This window comes from Acytostelium subglobosum (assembly GCF_000787575.1).
Source record: "Acytostelium subglobosum LB1 DNA, scaffold: scaffold5, whole genome shotgun sequence".
Taxonomy (NCBI): domain Eukaryota; phylum Evosea; class Eumycetozoa; order Acytosteliales; family Acytosteliaceae; genus Acytostelium; species Acytostelium subglobosum.
In genome coordinates this window covers 102,362-124,457 of record NW_012236527.1, presented here as the reverse complement: position 1 = coordinate 124,457, position 22,096 = coordinate 102,362, and the positions used below count along the sequence as shown (strand labels likewise).

Genomic DNA, 22,096 nt, shown 5'->3' with positions numbered 1-22,096 from the left:
TTTGATTGGCGAGAGCAGGTTGTCCCATCTCCACCTCTGCGGCCTTCCTCTGGTCAGCGATCGATTCTTTGACAATATTCAAGGCTCTGCACTACTCAGTCTGTTTCTGACACATGGCGCGATGCTCGACAACTACATCGATTCTCTCAACGATTATCAGTACGAACAAATCCATCTCCATAATCTCGCTCCAGTGCAACCATTTCGGTCTTGGCATTGATTGGTGACCGAGACCATAACGGCGTCCACGTTCCAGCAGCAACTGGTTCCCTCTACTTCCTCTGCCATCGTCCACGTCGCAGGCCAAGGTGGCCTCGCCCTCCATGATGGCGTTCATCCCCAAGTCCAAAGACCTGGGCATCAAGCTGGCCCAGAAGATGGGCCTAAGGAGGGAATTTCGAGGCGCAGGGGGCACGCTGATCCAGTGGACCGTGTACCTGGTATGCGGCCTCGCGGGTGTGCAGCACGCCAACGACATATGTCACCGTGGCAATTGCCACGGCTGCCTACTGGCCAACAAGATCGACGATATTCGCCAGACCAAAAGCAACAACAACAACAACAACAACAACAACAACAACAACAATACACAATACACACATATGTGTAATTGGATCATTTTGGAACGGTGACATTGCAGATAATTCCAGAGTTGATTGTAAAGTGTTGCATGTATTATCTTCATCCTCATCGTAATGGGCATGGACATAGTGATTTGGCATAAGTCATGATGGTCGCCAGGGTCTCCTCAGTCATGATCGCCACGACTGTCACGACTCTCCCCTCTGCCACTACTGCGGCATCTCATGTCGCTTGATTACTGCTCAGATGTGCCAGTTTCGAGGCAACTGTTGTTTCAGTGATTGCTAGTCCAGTGGCTGTTGTTGTGGCTTTCGATCGATGCATTCGTTAATGTCGACAATTGTGTTGATTGTGAAGTGGTGTGATAATGCACCTGACAACATCATCATCATGAAGACAACCAAGATCAATCTGTAGTCGCCACTGTGGTCGTAGTAGTATCATGATGCTGGTGTTGTTTAGCATTGACTACCTTGGCTGTTCAGTTGGACATCTACACTCCACTTTGATTCGGGTTGTAATTGTAAACTTCTCAAGTTGAGTTGTGTCTCTCAGTACTCTATTGCCAAGTACAGATATAAATATAATATAATATATTATTATCATTGAATAGGATTGATTCTCTTCATTGTATTGAGAGTGGTGGGATGATAAAATAAATACATATTTTATCTTTAAAAAGATGTAGTTCTCACAACACACAGTTCACTTGTCTACATACACTCTTATTATCTCTTATCTGTACCTACATCATCATTATCCACATACATATATCACTCTTATCTCTGTTCATAATTATTATAACTTCATATTATTCATCCAATTGTACATGTCTCTCCCTGTTTCCGAGTTTGATAAGATCAGTATGTATCTTTCGTTTGTAGTTTGTATTGATATTATTGTGTCATAATACATTCTATGTAGGCGTCTCTTTATGGACCAAAAGCCACACCTCTCAGTGGATTGCTTATAAGAAGAATTCCACACCTGATGAAGAAGAGAAGAGTGCTGATACATCAAAGTATGAGTTTAGAAATGGTCCACAACTCTTGGACATAGCAAAGAGTAAAGACACCTTTGTCCAGTACTGCAACAATCAACCATTCGCCTCATCATTGTGGGATGATCTGCAAGAACGACTCAAAGCAAGTAAGTACAAACAATATCGGTGCAGCGTCTTCATTCAATACTAACATACACACTCAATATATAGAACGTGATTGCGCACATGTTGAGCAGGTCCTTAAATGGTTCCTCACCAAGTATGGAGAACCCACAGATGCTCGACCTCTCACTTCGATAAAGCTATCCCTGGAAGGCAGAGGTACGGTGCTGGACAAGATAGTATCAAGTGCAGTTGAGAGACTGAGCCACAACGGTGATGGCATCAAAGATAATCACCCTTTCAATGTCATATATGGGGCACCTGGTATTGGAAAGACCAGGGTCCTCGAGGCAATCTCTAAACGAACTGCAGGTGACCATCTATTGCCAGTTAATCAGGTCAACATCAACATCTCCTTCAACAGCACAACACCATACAACAGGGAGAAGCTTCAAGACAGCACCACAGTCCTCACTTTATCGACTCGAATACTATATCGGTACTTTGTGGATGGTACTTGCRMAAATCTACATTCGACAAATTCATTTTCGATTTTGCAAGCTCCTTTGACATTCACACCTTGACTATAGAACTGTGCTTCGAGTATATCTCTGCGTGGATCAAGAGTAAGAATCCTTCCATTGTTACCTGTGACAATCTGGGCTCCATGACAGACAAGTCCAAACTCATCTTGATCAACCTGGGCTTGGATGAGTTTCAACGCACACTCAATGATAGCAAAGACCCAGATGAGAGAAGATCCGTACTCAAGGCAATCATACGTGACAATCTAGCTGGCCTCCTTACCAATGCACCACTCCCATTCTTCCTCAACATCACTCTCTGTGGCACTGTAATTGGAGACATTACCACAGTGATCCATAAGGACTCTTCTCATCCATTCACTAGTATCCCTCTTCCTTTTTTGTCGCAAGATGCGGTCAAAAGAGTCTGCGAGTCAGCCGGCATTGTATTAAACCAATACATTGAGAGAGCGCTCATGTTCACCAGTGGCTGGCCTAGACCGCTTTCCATCATGATCAAATCAATCAAGAATGGCAACCCACTCAACAAGACCAGCGATATTCTTGGGTCGACCAGAGAACGATTCCTCAAACACTATGGAAGAATCGACAAGAACATCTATCCAATTATCATTGCCTATTCCCTCACTGGAATCTCACTCAGTCTCAATACTAAGGTTCCAAACACCGACATCACCTTTGAACAATTGCAAAGTAATGGACTCCTGGTTCTAGACAATAATGTTGTTAAGCTTCCTCCCTACTTTATCTACATTTATGTCGACTACCAACCAGACAACCTCTACGTCTCTCATCTACGCCCACTTTATTACAACCTCAAACTTGCGCTCAACACGGTTCAAGATGGCGATTTTGGTTTCGAGCAATTTGAAACCTTTTGTGCTCATTACCAGGCAGCACGAATGATCTCTTTCCATCTAATTATGTCCGATCCAAAGCCCAATGCAACTCACGTTGGTCCGCTCCCCTCCCAGCCAATCACATTTGGTCAATTGTTTGGTCGGTCATCTCACTTTTTCCCTTTGGATCTTAACAATAAGATATTCTCCATCAGCAATAGTATCGATCTTGTCAATCGCCCACCACATCATGAGCCCGAAACAACAGGCTCAATGAACCCCTCAACAATCATTCTAAATTATAGGGGAGGCAAGGTGGATATTGTTGCCAGGTCTGCAGCCACTACACTGGATCAAATTGGATACCTGTTCAACTCTATGAAGTTCACGGACAACTCTAATACTCTCAGGAAGAACGAACTGCAGAACAACAAAGAAGTAAAGCTCGCCAGAATCCTTGGAATCCAGCCTGATCAATACTCTATTGTCCTTCAGAGCACCAAGCGTCTCACAAACACAATGAGAGACACATTTCTCAAGGAGATGGATCTCAAGAAAGAACATGATTCAGTTATGAAAGATGCGAAAGAGGAAGTGGATGAGGAAGAATTGAAGGAGGAAGAGGAGGAAGAGGAGAGGAAGAAAAGGTGGATCAGAAGAAGAACAAGAAGAGAAAGTCAGAGACAGTCCCAGACTTCACCAAAGGGATCAACTATGTTATGATCACTGCAAAAAATGACGAATACTTCACTGTGTTCCGCCAGTTCTTGAAGAAACAATCACATTAATTAATAATATATTGTTGTTGTTGTTTGGATCACCTAAGAGTAATATCTGCGGTCACCATTGATTGGATCGTCGTCATATCGATGAATCCAGAGTTGATTGTAAAGTGTTGCCTGTTGAAGAACAACGTGTCAGAGATACGAAGTAGATTGAACAATGAGTGATTGAGGTCCAACTCTAAGATTGTCAATGGTAGATAATGTAACAGATGTCTGATGTTGAAGTATGCACCACCACTCCATGTCAACTTGCGTATTGATGTTGGTAACACTGCTGGATCAAATTGTTGAGAGTAACTCTGTAATGTCAACTCTGTTACGGTCGTTGGGATGTCATTGGGCTCGAGTGGACGTTGGTAGTATATGACTGTGAGACTGTTGACGTTGGTGAGCTGCACACATTTAGGCAGTCCATAGTCTTTCTTGTTGAATGTTAACTCTAACTTCTCCAGTCCACAAGGAAGTCCGATGATACGTCGATCAACATGCATTGCCAGAGACCTCAATGATGACGGCAATGTTGACAAGTCTATTGATTGATCACCATCCTCATCACTGTTGATGAATCCAACGATTGTCAGGCTCTGTAGAATTGGTAAGGTGATAGATGTCATTTTGGACATTTCTTTGTGGCTGGCTCGACTGATTGTAAGATCACGTAGATGAGTGAGGGGATGCTCGGTAAGGTCCCTCACCGAGTGTACTGTGCGAAGATATTGCAATGGTGTGTGCTTGATCACGAAAGGTTTCATTGATCTGTAGATGTCTAGGGTGGTGACACCGGAAGGAAGGTTGTCTAGAACATGCGTGGGCCAGTGGTCAAGGACCAGCTTGGTCAACGATGATGGGAGCTTGGAACAATCAATCGGTTGATCATTTGGGAACTCGGACAGACTTAGGGACTTGAGTGATGGTGGTAAGGCGGCAGGATCGATATAGGCCTCACGTTGTATACTGAGTGAAACAAGTGTTGGGGGCAGTGAGTCTGGCTCCAATCTGTAATCTTCTTCATCAAAGTCGTCAATGACCAAGTGACTTAGGGCAATGTGATTGAGTCTCAACTTGTTCCTATCACTGAATGAGAATAGATGTATATCCACAACACCTCTTGCTCGCAATGTATTGATAAACTCTGGCATATCATCCCAGAATGCTTGATTAAGTGGACTATCATCACAATCAATAAACTTAATACTTCCAATGTTCTTAATATCCAATACATCTTTCCTCCAGTCATTGTACATTAAATCATTATCACCTTTGATTGATTGATTGATTAAGTGAGTGAGTGAGTGAGCCATGGGATAGTCTCGACGTCAACATATACACATACCAATGTAGAATGAACAATCATACTTGGCAATCAACCTTCTTGAATAGTCGACATTGGAATAGATTAATATTGATTGTAACTTATTGTTTATATCATTATTGATTATATGTTGATATGATCTAAGTGTGAGGTTGTTGTTGTTGTCATTGTAGAATGCTGTATAACATGGTAGTTGATCAGAGTTGAAACATAGATATGAATGTCTATTATTAAACAATCTATTATTCACCAATGACAGCATCAACCTATCACTATTGTCATTTATATTATTAACTATATTTCGTAGTACAATGAATGGTAGTGTATCCATTGTTATAATCATTGGCTCATTGGATGAATGAATGGATGAATGAAGTTAGGAATTGTGGCTGTGAGTGTGTGCGAGGGTAAGTGTGCGAGGGTATCTGTGTGAGGGTATCTGTGTGAGGGTATGTCATGGGCAGAAGCAGGGTATCTGTTCAGTCGATGGTCTAGTATGTATATATATATATATATAGCTGTTTATTGTAGATGCTGCTGTTGCTGATGCTATGTCTACTGCTATTTATAAATGATCGAAGTGTAAGCTTACATTGTTGTGATTGATTGATTGAATGATTGAATGAATGAATGAATGAATGATCGATTGATTGATTGATTGATTGATCGAGTTACACTGTAGTGTATGTTCATCAATTGATGATGATGATGATGATGATGATGTTGTTTTAAATCTTGGCAAAGAATGTCTTTAACAGATCCTCACCCTCGCTCAGTTGCTTCTGAACGACGATTGGTTCCTCAAAGTAGTTGACGACGTGACTTCTAGTCTTGAGCAATGACACTGCATCAAACAACTCTGTCTCACCAATGAATGCAAATCTATCCAACATTCCCTTGTCTGCAACTGATTGATATTGTTTAAAGTCGGCTACATATAATGAATGATTGAGACACGATCGTGTAAGTTATCTGTACCTGTGCCCAGTGCCAGTGTCATAACTAACACATACCTTTAACTCTCTTCTTCATGTCATCAATGTTGTATGAGAGGTTGTAGTATTGAACGAGCACGGGCAATGATCTGATTGTGTTTCTGTACAGCTTGAAGCATCTTCTTCTAGCAGCGTCCAATGATGGACTGACCACTGCAGGTCTCAATGTCTTTATAGCAAGTAGATTGGATGACATTACTTCTTCCTTCCCTCCTCCTTTATATATATATTTAGATAAACAGATAGACAGATATAAGTACACAATAATGTTGTAAGTGATCAGACAGGTACTGAACCAAGTTGTATCCAGTTTTAAGACGAAGTTTTTGAAAAGTTCGAACTTCATTTTATCTGATTTCAAAGTCCTCGTTGAACATCTCTATCTCTCACTCTGAAGCAACAAACAAGTTGGATTGGTCCTATAACTTCGTCTTTGATAAGTTATCCAACTTCCACTTTTGGTAATTACCCTCCTTATTTGAAAAAAAGGAGAGGTTGTTCAGCAATGTCAATTATCTGACCAACCATTGTCAGATACCTATTCGCAATTCATAATAATACGATTAATTAATACAATCTTTGATTTATTTTGTAGATGTAAAGTAAGTTTTTATATTTATTATTATTATTATTATGAGAGAAACTAACAAATAATAAATCCTTTAAATAATGGATATAGTTGGGTAATTGATCCTGCTTATGGTGATAATGATATGTATGATCATTTAGAAGATACAAAGAATTGTCCAAGAGATAAATAATCTATCTATTTTCAAAAGGTCACTTTTGTTTGAATTTTTTTAGTTTTTCAAATAAAATTGTGTTGTTTATCTTTCAAACACATGTACTTTGCAACAACACTCACACACACACAACAATCATTTTGTTATCACTCAAACACCAAACAACGAGAGAGAGAGAGAGAGAGAGTTGTTATAATAATAACCAAGATCCCAACACCAACAACCAATCAATCAATCAATTAATTAATTTAGAATCTCTCTTTGTCAATCAATCAACATTTAACAATCACTCTTGTTTTTATCATTAAAAAGATTTGTAGCAACACAAGTAAATAGATAGACAGATAGATAGATACACCAATGGAGGTTGTTGAATCAGAAGATATCTCTGTTCAACTGGAACAAAAGGTTGTTGTTGATGATGATGTAGTTGAGGACAGAGAGGTTGTTGAACAACAACAACAAGACCTTGTTGAGGAAAAGGTGGAGAAAGAGTCTGACCATCATGATGAACTCTCTTCTGCCTCACCTGATGAAGCCAAACCTTCACAAGATGAGCCAGTCAACAACGACAACAATAACGACATCGAGGATGTTGATGAACAAACAAAAGAAGACAATCAGTGTAATATTAGTCAAGAAGAGCAGGTGCAAGAGCCACAGCAATCAGCAGAGGAGGAGGAGGAGACGTCAACAGAGACAGTTGATGATGTTCCAAGTGAGGATGTTCAAACTCAATTGCCAGCAACAACAACACCTGATCAATCTGAACAACAACAGACTCCTCCAACAGTAACTCCACAAGCGGCAACACAGTCACCTGCTGCACCACAATCACCATCAGTTCAATCCGAGCAAGCAGCACAACCCGTTGTGTCATCGGTGGTGTTGCATCATGGAGCCAAGTTGATTCAGGTCACTGGCAGCAAGGAGCCATTCTACTTCATCCCTGTACCATTAACACACAAGTCTTTGAACAAGTCCGACGCATTCATCATGCAGAGCGACAGCTACATGTTTGTCTGGGCCACTGACAAATGTCACAGCCAAAAGAAGGCCAAGGCCATCCAAATGGCTCAGCGTCTAAAGGCCGAGATCGGTTGTCAGAGAGCTGTACAAGCACTTGGTAAGTGATGATACGGACTGCCCAAGTCGCTGGACCCACGACTAACCTTCATACTCAAACACAGAGGTTGGCGAGGAACATCCAACTTTCCTTTGGTGCCTGGGTGTGGCCAAGGGAGCAAAGCTTAATGTGCGACTGGAGAGTAGCGACTTGTTGCTTGATGAGGATGGAACTGAGCGCGGACCAGACTACTTTTTGTATCGCGTTGGCAAGGTCGATGGCAAGCTTAATTGCATACCTATCGAGGAGCCAGAGATCACGCAGGAGATGCTTGTGTCGACCAGCTGCTTCATCCTCGACTGCGAGTTTGAGATGTACGTGTGGCAGGGCGACAAGTCGTCGATGGAGGAGAAGGAGGTGTCCATGACGCTGGCCAAGCGCTTCCTCACCATGTTTGAGCGACCCAGCAACACGATTATCCAGGCCGAGTTTGACGGCGCCGAGGGCTGTCTGTTCAAGAGCAAGTTCAAGCAGTGGAAGGAGAAGGAGCGCGCACCGGGCCAGTCCTATCTGAATCTGGGCAAGAAGAAGGAGGCGCTCACCTTTGACGTGAAGGAGATGCACGCCGACAAGGAGGTCCTCGGTCTGAAGCTCGGCGCCAACGACAACAAGGGCAAGAGATTGGTGTGGTCCTGTGTCAAGGGCCAGTGGAAGAAGGTTGAGGAGGAGGACTTTGGCATCTTCTTCTCGAACCGCTCATACGTCTGCAACTACATCTATCGTCCCGAGGGCAAGAACTCGATCAAGTCCATCATCTTCTATTGGGAGGGATGCTATTCAAGCAGTCGTAACTACATCTCCTACAAGTTTGGACTATTCAAGGACATTCAAAAGAAGATGCAAGCGCTCCAAGCTGACGATCCCATCGAGTTCCGTATCACACAGAACAAGGAGCCACAAGAGTTCATCCAACTGTTCGAAGGAGAGACCATCGTATTGAATGTAAGTATTGACCATTCAACCCTTGTCGCAACCCTTGCCTAACCCTCGCCCTCACTCATTCACAGGACGAGTTATCATTGTCAAGACCAATGATGTTCCAGGTACGTGGAGTGGAAGGAAACATTCGTGGAACAGAGCTGAATGAGATATCAGCGGCAAGACTATGTTCAACAGATTCATTCTCAATCATTATACCAAAGAAGTGTATATTGGTGTGGCACGGCAAGGCCAGCAGCGAGTTGGAGAGACAGCTGGCAGCAGACCTCTACACATTCTTGCCCCCAGAGTATGAGTCGGGCATGCGCGAGATTGAGGAGGGAAGCGAGCCCGAGTCCTTCTGGAAGATCATCGGTGGCAAGCTTGACTACGCTGAAGAGGACACCAACGCCAAGCCCAAGAAGACCAAGTTGTTCTTGTGCACAGAGAACAGTGGCATCTTCAAGGCGGACGAGGTCAAGCCATTCGCTCAGGTCGACTTGAACCACGAGGAGAGCTGTATACTCGATCGCTACAACGCCGTCTACGTATGGAAGGGCTGCAAGACCACCGAGTCAAAGTTCAAACTTACAATGGACGTCGCTCAAGAGTACATTGCCACAGCAGAGGACGGTCGTTCAAGTGACCAAGAGGTGATTGTCGTCACCGACGGTGATGAGCCATTATTGTTCAGATCTGCATTCATGTCTTGGAAGGCATCTCCACCAAAGGTGTTTGTCGATCCCCTGGAAGTCAGAAGACAAAAGGCTTTGGAGGATGAGAAGGCTGCCGCCGCCGCTGCGGCCGTAGCTGCTCTGGTCTCTGAGACCACTGAGCCAGTAGCTGCTCCCGTCCAATCACCAACAGTCGAAGCTGCCCCTGAAGTGGTGGCCGAGTCACCAGTCGTCGAGGTGGAGTCGCCCGCACCAGAGTCAGTTACCCCAGTTGCCTTGGAAGAGGCAGTTGAGCCACCAACTCAGGACACAGAGTTGGTTGATGAGCCTGTCGAGGTCACACCTCCAGCATCAGAGACAAAACCAGACCAGGTTGTCCCAGAGCCAGAGACAACATCAACGTCAACAATGACAACTACTATAGTGGTCTCCCCAACAATGCCTGCTACTGAGGAGGTCAAGGCAGAGGAGCAGGTGATGTTGTCAGACAGTGGTGACCTTTTGTTTGCCTATCCAGCATTCCAAGGCAGTCCAAAATCAGCCTCAAAGAAGGGCAACAAGAAGAAGAAGCCAAGAAACAGAAGTCTAAGCCAGAACAACACACCAATATCCAGTGCACCAATATCCAAATCATGTGAACTACCTCCACCTCCATTCAGTCTAGACACAGCCAACATCAACAACAACAACAACAATAATAATAATAGTAACAACAACAATAATAATATAATCAACCATAGTCCAAGGAAGAGGAATGGTAAACACAACAGAACAGGATCACATGGATCTCCGATCAGGATACCATCCAACACCAATTTGAAGGACTACACACCAAAGAACAAGAGTGGACTTAGCAGTGTAACCACTATTGACAACAACAACAGCAACAACAACACTGAACAGTGTGCCGATGCCGAGGTCAAGGACGAGGTCGAGGTAGAATCTGATGTCAACAACACCAACAACATCAACAACAATACTGAACTCGACGAGTCATAACTCAACCAACCTCCTTCAGTCAATCAATCAAGTTAATCAATCAATCAATCAAAGTGATTGGTTGGTTGGTTTGGTTGTTGTGATTTACAACACAACACGCACACACACCACTCCACATTTATATATAAATATCTTGTATCTATCTGCAGTACTTTGATGGTTAAATACCATTTTGAATGGAATTGTACCAAATGAGAACGATTAGTTGAAACGTGATGAGCGGTTGTATCGAATGGTGTGGTGAATGAATGTTTGTTTGTTGGGGGGTGAGCCCCATCATCAGGGCTCATTATGTTCATTGAGTGTGGGTTACATCGTTCTCGGGGGTTGTGTGATGTCAAGCGATAAAGTGGAACACCTCCATCCACATCCATCCACATACTTACATTCAATTATTCCAGCATTAAACCATTCAAGTTTATATATATATATACTATTAAAGAGATAAATGAATTATTGAAACGAATGAATGAATGAATGAATGATGTCTACACCATCAAATACACATAATCATCAAATACAAATAATGATGCAACATCAACAACATAAACAACAACAACAACAACAGCAACAATGGGATCATACTAGCAGACATATACAACAGAGTGGAGTTGGAGTAGTAGCGCCACCACCTCCACCTCCATATAGTCACGTTGGTCCATCGACATATCCAACATACTACTTTCAACATCCAACTCAAGCTCATACTCCACATCCACATCCACATTCACCAACAAGTGTTCATAGAAGGACAACCAGTATTCCCTCTACTACTTCTACTTCTACTACTTCAACAACAAATACACATGCTCATAGTTATCCACAACAACAACCAACTTATAACAACAACAACAATGATATATATGCGACACAACAATATCTACAAAGACAAATCAAACCACAAAAGATACTTCAATATCAACAGTATCAACAACATCCCTATCCTCAGCCACAGCCACATCCTCAACAATCTCAGCCACATCAACAACACCAACAACAACTACTTCTTTTACAACAACAACAACAGCAGCAACAGCAACAACAACTACAACTACAACAACAGCAACAACAACAACAACAACAAATGTTAACAGAGACAGGAGATGATGACCCTTTGAAAAAGAAGAGAAAGAGGATATCACCTGAGCAATTGAGGCTGCTCGAGAGTATATTTATAAGTCATCAACATCCAAGTCTTAATCTACGTAATCAGATGGCCAGTGAGCTGGGCATCTCACCACGTTCCGTTCAGATATGGTTCCAAAACAGACGTGCCAAGGCCAGATACATGGAGTTCAAGCCTGTCTTGCCCGACAGCAGTAGTAGCGGCAACTCCTTGACGTCACTCTTGGATCTTCAGTCTCAGACTACCCCCGCAGCGACATCATCGGCGACACCAAATGCCGCGATCAACATGGCCCCCTCACCCCTGATGCTTTCCGCGTCCGAATCCAAGACGATCACATCGTCGTCGCACAGCCAGACCCAACTCAAGGAGAGCAGTCACAACACGAGCCTATACATCAATGATCGCTCAGGCAACAACAGCCTCAGCATCAGCATCAGCATGGTTGACAAGACACCAACGGTGGCATCAATTTGGAATAGGATACTATTGAGTCCACACGACTCTGATGGTAGTCTACTGCGCTATGATCCAGACGATCCAAACTCGATCGATGTTAACTTCCGCGACATGAGCGGACTGTCCCTGCTGTTCACCGCAGCCGTGCTTGGCTACGAGTTCCAGGTGCGTCGTCTGGTGGACAGTGGCGCCAACCCAAACATCCGCGACAGTCGCGGAAACACACCTATTCTGGCCGTGTCCCTTCTGGGCAGTCTTCACATTGTCGAGTACCTGCTATTGCATTATGCCGACCCCAATCTGGTCAATGACGATGGTGTCTCGCCCCTGTACGCCGCATGCAAGAGTGGCCACGCCCACATTGTACGCTCGCTGTTGGAGAGCGACGCCGAGGTCAACGTCCGACTAAACACGAGTGACGAGACACCCTTGCACATCGCCTCGATCAAAGGCTTTGACCGAATCTGTCAGATGTTGCTAGAGAATGATGCCAAGGCCACCGTTTTTGACGAGCACAACTATACACCGCTGCATCACGCCGCGGTAATGGGCCACATCACAATCGTCAAGTTACTGATCAAACATGGTGCCGATGTCGAGGTCGTCGACAATGAGGGACATACTCCATTGCATGCCGCATCACTACTTGGCAACGATCTGGCGGTCAGCTGTCTTTTAGAACATGGTGCCAATGCCAATGCACAAGATCACACCGGTCAAACTCCAATCCACTATGCCATTCGTGATGGACGTACAGAGACCGTTCGGTTACTGATCAAAGGAGGACACTCTTCATTGACTGTCAAGGTATGTTATCCAATCAATCACTGGATCAATCGATCACTTACTAACCTTGGACACATTTAGACTCAGGACCAAATGAACGCATTACATCTGGCGGTACAATGGGGAACAGTGATGATGGGTCAGTTGATAATGGAGGGATATAGAGGCAATATTGATGATATGGATGGACAAGGACATACTCCACTCTATTTGGCAGCACGTTCTGGAAAGACCAACTTTGTCAAGTATCTAATAAGCAAGGGGGCATCAGTCAAGCTTGCACTGGACATTGCCACACAACAAGATGCCACCGATAAAATGGAGACCATTGACATACTTCACAGATGTGACAACAACAATGACAACAAGAAAAGAAAGCAAATCGATTCCCCTTCCCCTTCCTCCTCTTCCTCCTCATCTTCCTCCTCTTCCTCCTCCTCCTTCACATCAATCCATGATCTACTGGATAATGACGACGACTATGCTGACGACAGGAATAGATCGCTCTAGTCTAGTGTAATGTAGTCTATATATCGAATGTAAATAACAATATTATGTATTCGTATGTACGGGATAGTTCAGTTGAACTAAACAACTGACACTCACAACAACCTAAAATGGGTAATGGCCCATCAGTCGTCAAAAGTGATAGTGGGTGTCGTCTTCTTCTTTGATTGATGATAAAGTTGTTCCAAAAGATTCCTGGCTATTGACTTGTAGTTCTGGGCCTGGACAGAGTCTGGTGATTGAACTGTTATAGGTTTGCCAGAATCAGAGAGTTCTCTTATCTCAATACTCAGTGGCACCTCCCCCAACACCTTTATACCCAAACTCTCCGCTGTCTTCTTTGCTCCGCCATTGCCAAAGATATGTGTCTTATGATTGCAGTTTGTACATTCAAAGTAGCTCATATTCTCCACGACTCCAAGTATCTAAGGATTAGTGTCAAGTCCGGTTAGTCAATCACGGATCTCGTATCTTTGTTCACAACCATAACGTAACATACAGGTACATCGACTTGTTTGAACATCTTTACACCACGGATAACATCGGCCAAGGCTACATCTTGTGGCGTTGAGACAATGACTGCACCAGAGAGAGGCACTCGTTGACACATTGTGAGGATTGCATCTCCTGTGCCGGGAGGAAGATCAACGATCAGCACATCTAGACTACCCCATTGAGTCTGTCGGAGGAGTCTCTCGAGTCCCGACATGACCATTGGGCCACGCCAGACAATTGCGTCTTCCGGCTCGACCAGGAAGCCCATTGACATGCACTTGACTCCATAGTTTTGTAGAGGGATCATACGAGTGGTCTGCTCGTCGACTGATGGCTTCATATTGTTGAGGTTCATCATTATGGGCAGTGAAGGTCCAAACACATCAGCATCCAGTATGCCGACGGACAAGTTCATCTTGTCCAATGATGACAATGCCAATGCAAGATTGACTGCCATTGTAGACTTGCCCACTCCACCTTTAGCAGAAGACACTGCCACTATATGTTTGACTCCATCGATTGTTAACTTGGGCGGTAACTGAGGTGATCTACCATGTGCATGATGTCCACCACCAGTAGTCGAGTATGATGATGTTTGATAAGTGACAGGTTGTAACCTTGAGTATATATTCAATACTGATCGTTTCAGTAATGAACAAGTGACAGCGCTATTCATTATATGTAGGTAGGTTTAAGGGTTCTGAAACAATGTATGTGTGCAAGTGTTGATAAACAAGTTGACATGACACCTCTTCACGGAAGTTGTCTTTTGCTCGTGCAATCTTGTAATGTTTCGCCGTCTTTCAAGCAATCGATTTATTGTTGTAATTTCCCAGACGATTATCATACATATAACTTACTTACTACTTTTATTTATTATTGACCTGTTAGTTAATATGTCTGATGATGAGGATGAAGCTTATGAAGATGAACAACTATCTGATGACCAGTTGATAAAGGTAACTCGTCAAAGACGTAATAGTAGTAGTAGTAGTAGTAGTAATAGTAGTATTAGTAGTAGTATTAGTAGTGATAGTAGAAGTAGTGGCAGTATTAGTCTTGGTATTAATGGTAGTACAAGAATAAATAGAAGGAGTAGTACTGGTACCAATAACATCAATAATATAAGTAATAATACAAGGAGTAAAACGAAACTGTTAGAGAAGACAATACCGACTACGACTACAACGACAACGACAACAAAGCGCTCCAGTTTACCAACGACATCTACTACAACAACGACAAACACTTCTTCCCCGTCATCTGGTACAAACAAGCGAAAGACTACTGGCTTTGTTGAGACATCACCAAGCAAATTACTAAGGACAACTAAGCCATCAAAGAGCACCAAGGAGGATATCATAACAAAGCCAAGTGTTATTACCAGATCAAGCAGCAACAACAACAACAACAACAACAACAACAGCAGTAACAAGAAGGTTCAAAAAAAGGTCACCATTGTCATAAGTGGAAACAACAAGAACAATAACAATTACAAGTCCGCCAAACCGAATGACACTGGAGGACCAACAGTGATCAGCAAGTCAAAAGCATTGCCAATCAATTATGATGAACCCTTATCCCCCGACTTTCCCGTCTTCTCTCCTGATTCTCCAGTACCCACACAAGACTCCTTATCAGTTGGCTCACCAGTTGATCAAGACCTTCATCCATCCTCTGGCACTCCATCAACATCATCCAAGGCATCAAAGAATGACAAACACGAAAAAGACGACATTGATGACATTGGCAAAGACGACATTGGTAACAAAGAGAACGTCAATGATAAAGATAAACAAGTTGGCAAAGACAAGGAAGAGGAACTTTCAACAGCATCTCAAAGTATCATTGGTAGTGGTTGTGAGATCTCACCAGAGACTACTACCACCCCGCCACAACCAGTCATTCTAAACAATGTAGACCGAATCCAATCAGATGGAATGACATCACTCAGATTCTTCAAACGATATGCCGTTGGCTCACTGCCAGTCATTGTCAATGGCATGCCACGCTCATGGTCAATGCCTCAAAAGAAGGAGTTCATTGCCCAGTGTCCAAAGAACAAGGTCACATGGTACACATACTTTGGCAATGGCAAGAGTCAATCCGGACCACTCTCCTCCTTTATCAAGGCGGCATCACCTGAACTATGTTGTCACAAGATACGCTATCAACGCCCAACCAACTGGCAGGTTCCCGTGTGGCAAATGGAAGGACCAAACACAGGCCAGCTCAATTACTTTGAAACTGTATGTTTATGACCTCAGGAGTCCCATCATCATCAAGATTACTAACATTCTGTCTATTTCCAGACTGGATGTTCAAACAAAACCAAATCAATGTTGGTAGTTTGGAAGCCTGGATTGGCAATATCATTGAGATGTAGACTGTATGATACAACAATCACACTGCTTCATGGAAGCTATCGAGTGTTGTTATTGCCACCCAGCGCTGGAATATCAAACAAATCACTGAGCAATCAACATGTTCACCGCCAACTAGACGAGTTGGCGCCAATCAACTACGAGTTTGTTGAACAAAACCAAGGAATGGTGACCACGATCGACAAGCAAGGTCAAACATTGTTCATACCATCTGGATGGTACTTCCAAATCGAAGCCCTAGAGCTTGGTATGTAGCGTACCCCCGGATAATCTTGCCAACATTCTAACCAACCTCTCTGACTACATGTGTGATTAGGCGCAACTACATTCATTGGCAAATCAATATACCATCACAACCTCATTGCCTATGTATTTGAGACAAAGACATTGAATAGACTATCATTCCTCACGGCCATTGTAGAGGACTACAAGCTGAGAGTACAGTTCATGAAGGAACAGAAGGACCAACTGCGCAGTCCATACCTACCGATTGGTGTTAGCAAGGAGACAGAGTACTCGGTTAGACTCAACAACGATCCCATCTCATCCGTGTCACTGTTGCAAGCCGAGGGTGTTGACCTGATGCGTACACTCAAGAGATGTAGCACGACCAAGGTTGTCGAGGACAAGGCTGGCTTCGATGAGCTAATGGCAAAGATGCCTCCACTCTTTGACAAGTTGGTCAAGATCATGTTTATTATCTCCAATGTAAATACACCTTAATAGCGCGAGCAATCAAACACTATCATCATATGGGGATTTTATTGTTGACATGATTGAATGATTGATTGATTGATCGATGGGGAATGTCGGCACTCCTTGTCCATTCAATCAGCTACCTTATTCTACTATTCTACACCTCTGTTGTCACGACTGTTGCTTCCCAATGCTTCGAATGATGGTAGACCTAACTTTCCAGTCTTCTCTTTGAGCACCTTGAAGTACTTGGCGAGGTAGTCACGCACTTCCATTCGTCGTGGGATTGAAAAGACGATCAGAATATGTCCAAGCCAATATCCACCGGTGCTCAGATAGAATATTCCATCCAAGGGATAGTAGTACAGTGATACGACGGTGAGTGTGTCGGCGATACAAAAGACTGTTGAACCAAGTACACTGAGCCATAGTAGTATCTTGGTTGGGTTGGAGCCTGGGAAACTGCTGGTGAGCGCAACGGCACGCCACAAAAGTGTGGCCTCCACTATTCCATAGATTATGACCAATGCCAATGATGTTGGATCGATTGCCGATTGATCGAATGATGATGATATAGAGTCGTTGTCTGTGTTTGGTATTGGATTATGCCATCTGATGAGTACCGGTGCGATCTGTTTGGAAAAGACGATCATCAGCACCATCGTGGCGCAGAAACAGTAGATTGGTACGGCGTATGGTAGACGCTTCCTTATGTTCTTTCCAATGCCCAGAACAAAGGCCACTGTATACAACACTCTGGACACCAGGGTGAACGTCAGCATCATGTAGTAGACTACCAGTGCCGCGTGTAATGATGATGTGCTGGACAGCAGATGCACGTCCACCGAGAAGAAGATGTCGGCCACGATGCTGGTCATCAGTCCAAGTGCAATGAACATTGAGTAGCGCCAGGTCTTTGTGTCGTTGATGCCATAGAGTGGAATGATTCCGATCAGTGCCAGGGCGGGCACCGGTCGAATGATCAGGAATAGATTGAGTGCAAAGTTTGATTGATCAATCAGAGGATATACTACAAAGTATGTAGTTATCAAGGCCACGTAGATCACTACTAGTATTACTACAGTGAGTGCACGATGGAATGTGAATGGAAGTGATGGTATCAATCTTGGCGGTGGAGTATATAAAGTTGTATGATTTGAACTCGTTGCCAACGTAGAGTCATCACTTGTATAACTTGATACTAGATTGGCATTGTAATATTGAGGTCCATCCTTTCTATTGTTGTTGTTGTTGTTACTACCACTACTTCCAAGACTTAGACTATTACTACCATTGCTACTTAGACTTGTTTGTAATTGTTGAGTTGTTATTGATGATTGTGGAGTATAGTTTTGACTGAGACGAGTGATCAGAATGTCAGCCTCTGGTTCTGAGAGTGATAGCAATGGTATTGCCTCTCTATCCTCAATGATGGTGTAGCTACAAGTGTCATCGTCGTTGTCTTGTCCTCCTCTTGATGCTGAAGTCATGTAAACAAACTACTACTTCTACTAACTAACTACTAACTACAAATACGCAATCAAACTAAGACATATATTAATGATGATGTAGATGTATTATATAATGTGTTATTACTAACTAATGATCGTTTAACAACATTGTTACACGGCAGTGTTGTAGGTGTTTGTGTTTGTGTCGCCTCCTCATCCTTGATCTGCAAGAGCTTAATTGTAGTGTTTGGGAAAACATTGGGCACATTGGTGGGTCTAAAGACTCGATTGCGACCTTTGATCATGGGGTCACATCGCCAACTTATCAGTCAATCATACTCCACCCCGACCTATTCTTATCCTACAAAGAGATGTATGTTGTATTTGTATTGTAATAGTTCATTGTTATCAACATGAACAACATTGTTTACATCAATCATTTCTCTACGAATGACTAATATTGAGTCAGAGTGAGTTTTGGTTAAATCCATGTTGAAACATTCAGTAAAGATAAACTATGATGTCAACTGAATGTATGTCAACTAACTTAAAGATTAAGACATAAGGTATATCTTTCCACGTGTTCAATTGTGTTGCCAATGGTAGTCAAGTGGTAGTTGGTGGCACAACAATTTATGTGTATGTTTGCCAGCAGTCATGAAAAAAAAGTGATAAAGACAACTGTTTTGTCGAGTATTCGCTTCATTCATTTGATTACTTTATCGAGTGTATCTGTTCATAAACAACTAATATATATTTAATAATACATAATGGGCGATTACGAACCAGAGGGAGGGTATGTACATCATAAATGATAATGATATTGTGACAATGACTGACAATGACATTCATTCATTCATTCAATTGAATAGATATGATGGAGGCGATGATGAGGGATTCGAGGATGAGGAATACGAGGAGTATGTCGAGGAGGCAGCTGATACTACACAATACACAGATATAGTCGATCCTAATGCACAGCAGGATGGAGGCGAGTTGGGCAAGGTCCCCTCGCATCTTAGAAAGACGACACGATACATGACAAAGTATGAGAGAGCAAGATTGCTAGGCTCACGCGCACTACAAATCAGTATGAATGCACCTATCATGGTCGAGCTCGAGGGTGAGACCGATCCCCTACAGATCGCATGGAAAGAGTTGAGAGCAAAGAAGATTCCACTCATCATTAGAAGGTATGTACATGATTGATTGCATTGTAAGCATAGATACTGACTCGTGATGATCAATCAATCAATCAGGTTTTTGCCCAATGGAGGTTATGAAGACTGGTCTGTAGATGAGTTGATTGTAGCTTAATAAACGACGAAACGAAACGAAACGATTGGCGCTCTACTCATACATACAAACATCGATAACATCTTCATCAACCATTATCATTGTCTTGAATCGCATTGAAAACATGTCGACTGAGACCCAGACTCTGCTAGTTTTTGTCGTGTTGCCGACTGATTGATTCGTGTCATTTGATCTGATCAGATTGTAACAACATTAAACATACATATATATATATACACATCATATATCAACAACGATGCAGAGCAATAGTTTGATATCATTATCAAGATCAATGATCTCACCAGCATTGAGAGGTGCAATCTTGATGAACAGAAGAGGATTGACAACATCATCAGTGGTGTTCTTGGTGAATGCTAGACCATCAACATCATTTGGATCAAGATTGAATGTTCAATCAGTTGGACATCGTCAACAAATAAGATTCAATACAACTACATCATCGACATCATCAACATCAAGCACAAATGAGGATACTACCAAACAACAACAACAACAACAACAACAACAACAACAACAACAACAACCAAATAATACCACCAACAACATTCCAAAGCCTGACAGGAATGCGATCATTGCCGGCTATACAGTAGACATGTCATCTGCACATAAGGACTTCAAAGAGGCTGGTTATGAAATTGTCTACTACTCCAAGCGTGAACCATTCTTCAAGGTCATCAAGGCCTTCCTCGTGTCCCAGTTAGCACTTGCCACAATCGTCCCAGTTGGCTTTGCAATCAAACAACTCGAAGTAAGTCACCATCACCCTCCTCCTTATTGAGATTGATCGATTGATCGATTGGGGTATGGGCTAGGCTGGGCTGGAACTATCCCACTCACCCCACACACCGACCCACACAATCAATCAATCAATCTAGATGAAGTACACAGTCTTGGGAATAATGTTGGTAGCATGGGGAACATCATTCTATTACATTGGCAAGATGTTGGTCGGTAACTTCATCATTAGGATGTACCGCAAGAAGGGCGACAACCACGTATACCTTGTACAATACGCACCATCGGCACGTGTGCTCAAGGTGCCAATCGACCATATCAAGGCGTCACAGTTCAACCCTGAAGCCGCACCCTACATGCTGCTCGAGTCGGACAATCTGTTCTTCTTTGAACGCGACGGCATCCTCAAGAACAAAGAGGCACTGGAGTACATACTCAGTGGCGAGGAGTATGAGTTCAAGACCAGACAGCGCGAGGAGACAGAGTACAACGATTACATGGCTGAGTCAATGGTCAAGGCTCAAAAGTTGGTCGTCACCAACAATGAGATGACCCAAGAGATGGCCGCTCTGGAAAAGGAGTTGGAAGAGTTGAAGAAGGCTGAGAGGGAGGCGGAGAAACAAGAGAAGAAGGATTCATGACGTCATGAATAAATGCACATCTGGATTTATTCCTACCTATCTATATTCGCCAGTCGTTCGCTGGTTGTTGTCGATTGTCATTGTCTTTGTCGTTGTTGTTGTTGTTGTTGATGGCTATACACACTTTGATTATTTAAACAGAGACAACTGATCCACAGATGCCTTGCAGGCATTCTCTTCCATAGGGAATGTATGAGAACACATAGTATAACAGTGCACAGATCTGGAAGATGATGAGGAAGATGATGAGGATGAAACTCCAACCTTGGAACACGGCCACCAATGTAAGTATCATTGAAAGGACAAAGACCAACGCACAAATCAGACGTGTTGGTTGTGCCATATTCTTGAGTTGCTTGGCTGGTCCAACAATGAAGAATGTACTATATATTGATTCATTGTTAGTCGTGTATCCTGCCTGTTGTTGTGTTGTTGTTGATAACCTGTTGTCGATAACCTACGATGCAAGCATGCATATATTTCCAATGGTATAGAGGAATGCAAATGTTGAAGGTGACAGCAAGAACATGAATGCCTATTATATCATGTGATGGGTCGAGTCAGCGTGATGTTTGATTGATTGATTGATTGCTTCAACTAGATTGCATACCAAGAAGGAAAAGAGTAGACCACAACCAGCTGATATACCAAAGCCAATGAGTCTATTCGTATAAGACAATGAACATTGATTGTTGATCTGATCCCAAACACCTTGATCCTCTTGATTCTGGTTCAAGTCATCTCCCAACAAACTCTTTCTAATTGAATCCATTCTCTATATCTATATGTATGTATTATTTGTATTTATATATATATTATGTTATGTTAAGTGTAATATTATATGTTATTACAATATATATGTAGTAACAGTGAGAT

At 42.9% G+C, this 22,096-nt stretch overlaps 12 protein-coding genes across 12 annotated transcripts; 6 read left to right on the top strand and 6 right to left on the bottom strand.

Moving 5' to 3' along the window:
• Positions 1 to 91: 91 nt before the first annotated feature.
• Positions 92 to 337, bottom strand: SAMD00019534_028180 (hypothetical protein; the record flags this gene model as incomplete). Its single annotated transcript, XM_012900951.1, has 1 exon — positions 92 to 337. The coding sequence occupies one exon, from the start codon at positions 335 to 337 to the stop codon at positions 92 to 94; it is 246 nt and encodes an 81-aa protein (XP_012756405.1).
• A 1,074-nt stretch (positions 338 to 1,411) lies between these two features.
• On the top strand, positions 1,412 to 3,794 carry SAMD00019534_028170 (hypothetical protein; the record flags this gene model as incomplete). Its single annotated transcript, XM_012900950.1, has 4 exons — positions 1,412 to 1,445; positions 1,507 to 1,731; positions 1,796 to 2,200; positions 2,278 to 3,794. The coding sequence occupies 4 exons, from the start codon at positions 1,412 to 1,414 to the stop codon at positions 3,792 to 3,794; spliced, it is 2,181 nt and encodes a 726-aa protein (XP_012756404.1).
• Positions 3,795 to 3,888: 94 nt separating this feature from the next.
• SAMD00019534_028160 (hypothetical protein) lies at positions 3,889 to 4,995 on the bottom strand (the record flags this gene model as incomplete). The annotated part of the gene is made up of 2 exons (XM_012900949.1): positions 3,889 to 4,440; positions 4,552 to 4,995. 2 exons carry the CDS (start codon positions 4,993 to 4,995, stop codon positions 3,889 to 3,891), a joined length of 996 nt encoding a protein of 331 aa, XP_012756403.1.
• A 901-nt stretch (positions 4,996 to 5,896) lies between these two features.
• On the bottom strand, positions 5,897 to 6,359 carry SAMD00019534_028150 (hypothetical protein; the record flags this gene model as incomplete). The annotated part of the gene is made up of 2 exons (XM_012900948.1): positions 5,897 to 6,099; positions 6,182 to 6,359. The coding sequence occupies 2 exons, from the start codon at positions 6,357 to 6,359 to the stop codon at positions 5,897 to 5,899; spliced, it is 381 nt and encodes a 126-aa protein (XP_012756402.1).
• Positions 6,360 to 7,266: 907 nt separating this feature from the next.
• SAMD00019534_028140 (hypothetical protein) lies at positions 7,267 to 10,623 on the top strand (the record flags this gene model as incomplete). Its single annotated transcript, XM_012900947.1, has 3 exons — positions 7,267 to 8,032; positions 8,097 to 8,974; positions 9,040 to 10,623. The coding sequence occupies 3 exons, from the start codon at positions 7,267 to 7,269 to the stop codon at positions 10,621 to 10,623; spliced, it is 3,228 nt and encodes a 1,075-aa protein (XP_012756401.1).
• Positions 10,624 to 11,152: 529 nt separating this feature from the next.
• SAMD00019534_028130 (hypothetical protein) lies at positions 11,153 to 13,504 on the top strand (the record flags this gene model as incomplete). Its single annotated transcript, XM_012900946.1, has 3 exons — positions 11,153 to 11,275; positions 11,531 to 13,015; positions 13,076 to 13,504. 3 exons carry the CDS (start codon positions 11,153 to 11,155, stop codon positions 13,502 to 13,504), a joined length of 2,037 nt encoding a protein of 678 aa, XP_012756400.1.
• Positions 13,505 to 13,626: 122 nt separating this feature from the next.
• SAMD00019534_028120 (hypothetical protein) lies at positions 13,627 to 14,672 on the bottom strand (the record flags this gene model as incomplete). The annotated part of the gene is made up of 2 exons (XM_012900945.1): positions 13,627 to 13,926; positions 14,001 to 14,672. The coding sequence occupies 2 exons, from the start codon at positions 14,670 to 14,672 to the stop codon at positions 13,627 to 13,629; spliced, it is 972 nt and encodes a 323-aa protein (XP_012756399.1).
• Positions 14,673 to 14,892: 220 nt separating this feature from the next.
• SAMD00019534_028110 (hypothetical protein) lies at positions 14,893 to 17,103 on the top strand (the record flags this gene model as incomplete). The annotated part of the gene is made up of 4 exons (XM_012900944.1): positions 14,893 to 14,955; positions 15,202 to 16,245; positions 16,309 to 16,627; positions 16,697 to 17,103. 4 exons carry the CDS (start codon positions 14,893 to 14,895, stop codon positions 17,101 to 17,103), a joined length of 1,833 nt encoding a protein of 610 aa, XP_012756398.1.
• Positions 17,104 to 17,228: 125 nt separating this feature from the next.
• SAMD00019534_028100 (hypothetical protein) lies at positions 17,229 to 18,566 on the bottom strand (the record flags this gene model as incomplete). Its single annotated transcript, XM_012900943.1, has 1 exon — positions 17,229 to 18,566. The coding sequence occupies one exon, from the start codon at positions 18,564 to 18,566 to the stop codon at positions 17,229 to 17,231; it is 1,338 nt and encodes a 445-aa protein (XP_012756397.1).
• A 731-nt stretch (positions 18,567 to 19,297) lies between these two features.
• Positions 19,298 to 19,844, top strand: SAMD00019534_028090 (hypothetical protein; the record flags this gene model as incomplete). The annotated part of the gene is made up of 3 exons (XM_012900942.1): positions 19,298 to 19,323; positions 19,400 to 19,720; positions 19,787 to 19,844. The coding sequence occupies 3 exons, from the start codon at positions 19,298 to 19,300 to the stop codon at positions 19,842 to 19,844; spliced, it is 405 nt and encodes a 134-aa protein (XP_012756396.1).
• Positions 19,845 to 20,115: 271 nt separating this feature from the next.
• On the top strand, positions 20,116 to 21,220 carry SAMD00019534_028080 (hypothetical protein; the record flags this gene model as incomplete). The annotated part of the gene is made up of 2 exons (XM_012900941.1): positions 20,116 to 20,592; positions 20,720 to 21,220. 2 exons carry the CDS (start codon positions 20,116 to 20,118, stop codon positions 21,218 to 21,220), a joined length of 978 nt encoding a protein of 325 aa, XP_012756395.1.
• Positions 21,221 to 21,353: 133 nt separating this feature from the next.
• Positions 21,354 to 21,992, bottom strand: SAMD00019534_028070 (hypothetical protein; the record flags this gene model as incomplete). The annotated part of the gene is made up of 3 exons (XM_012900940.1): positions 21,354 to 21,603; positions 21,682 to 21,755; positions 21,831 to 21,992. The coding sequence occupies 3 exons, from the start codon at positions 21,990 to 21,992 to the stop codon at positions 21,354 to 21,356; spliced, it is 486 nt and encodes a 161-aa protein (XP_012756394.1).
• Positions 21,993 to 22,096: the final 104 nt, after the last annotated feature.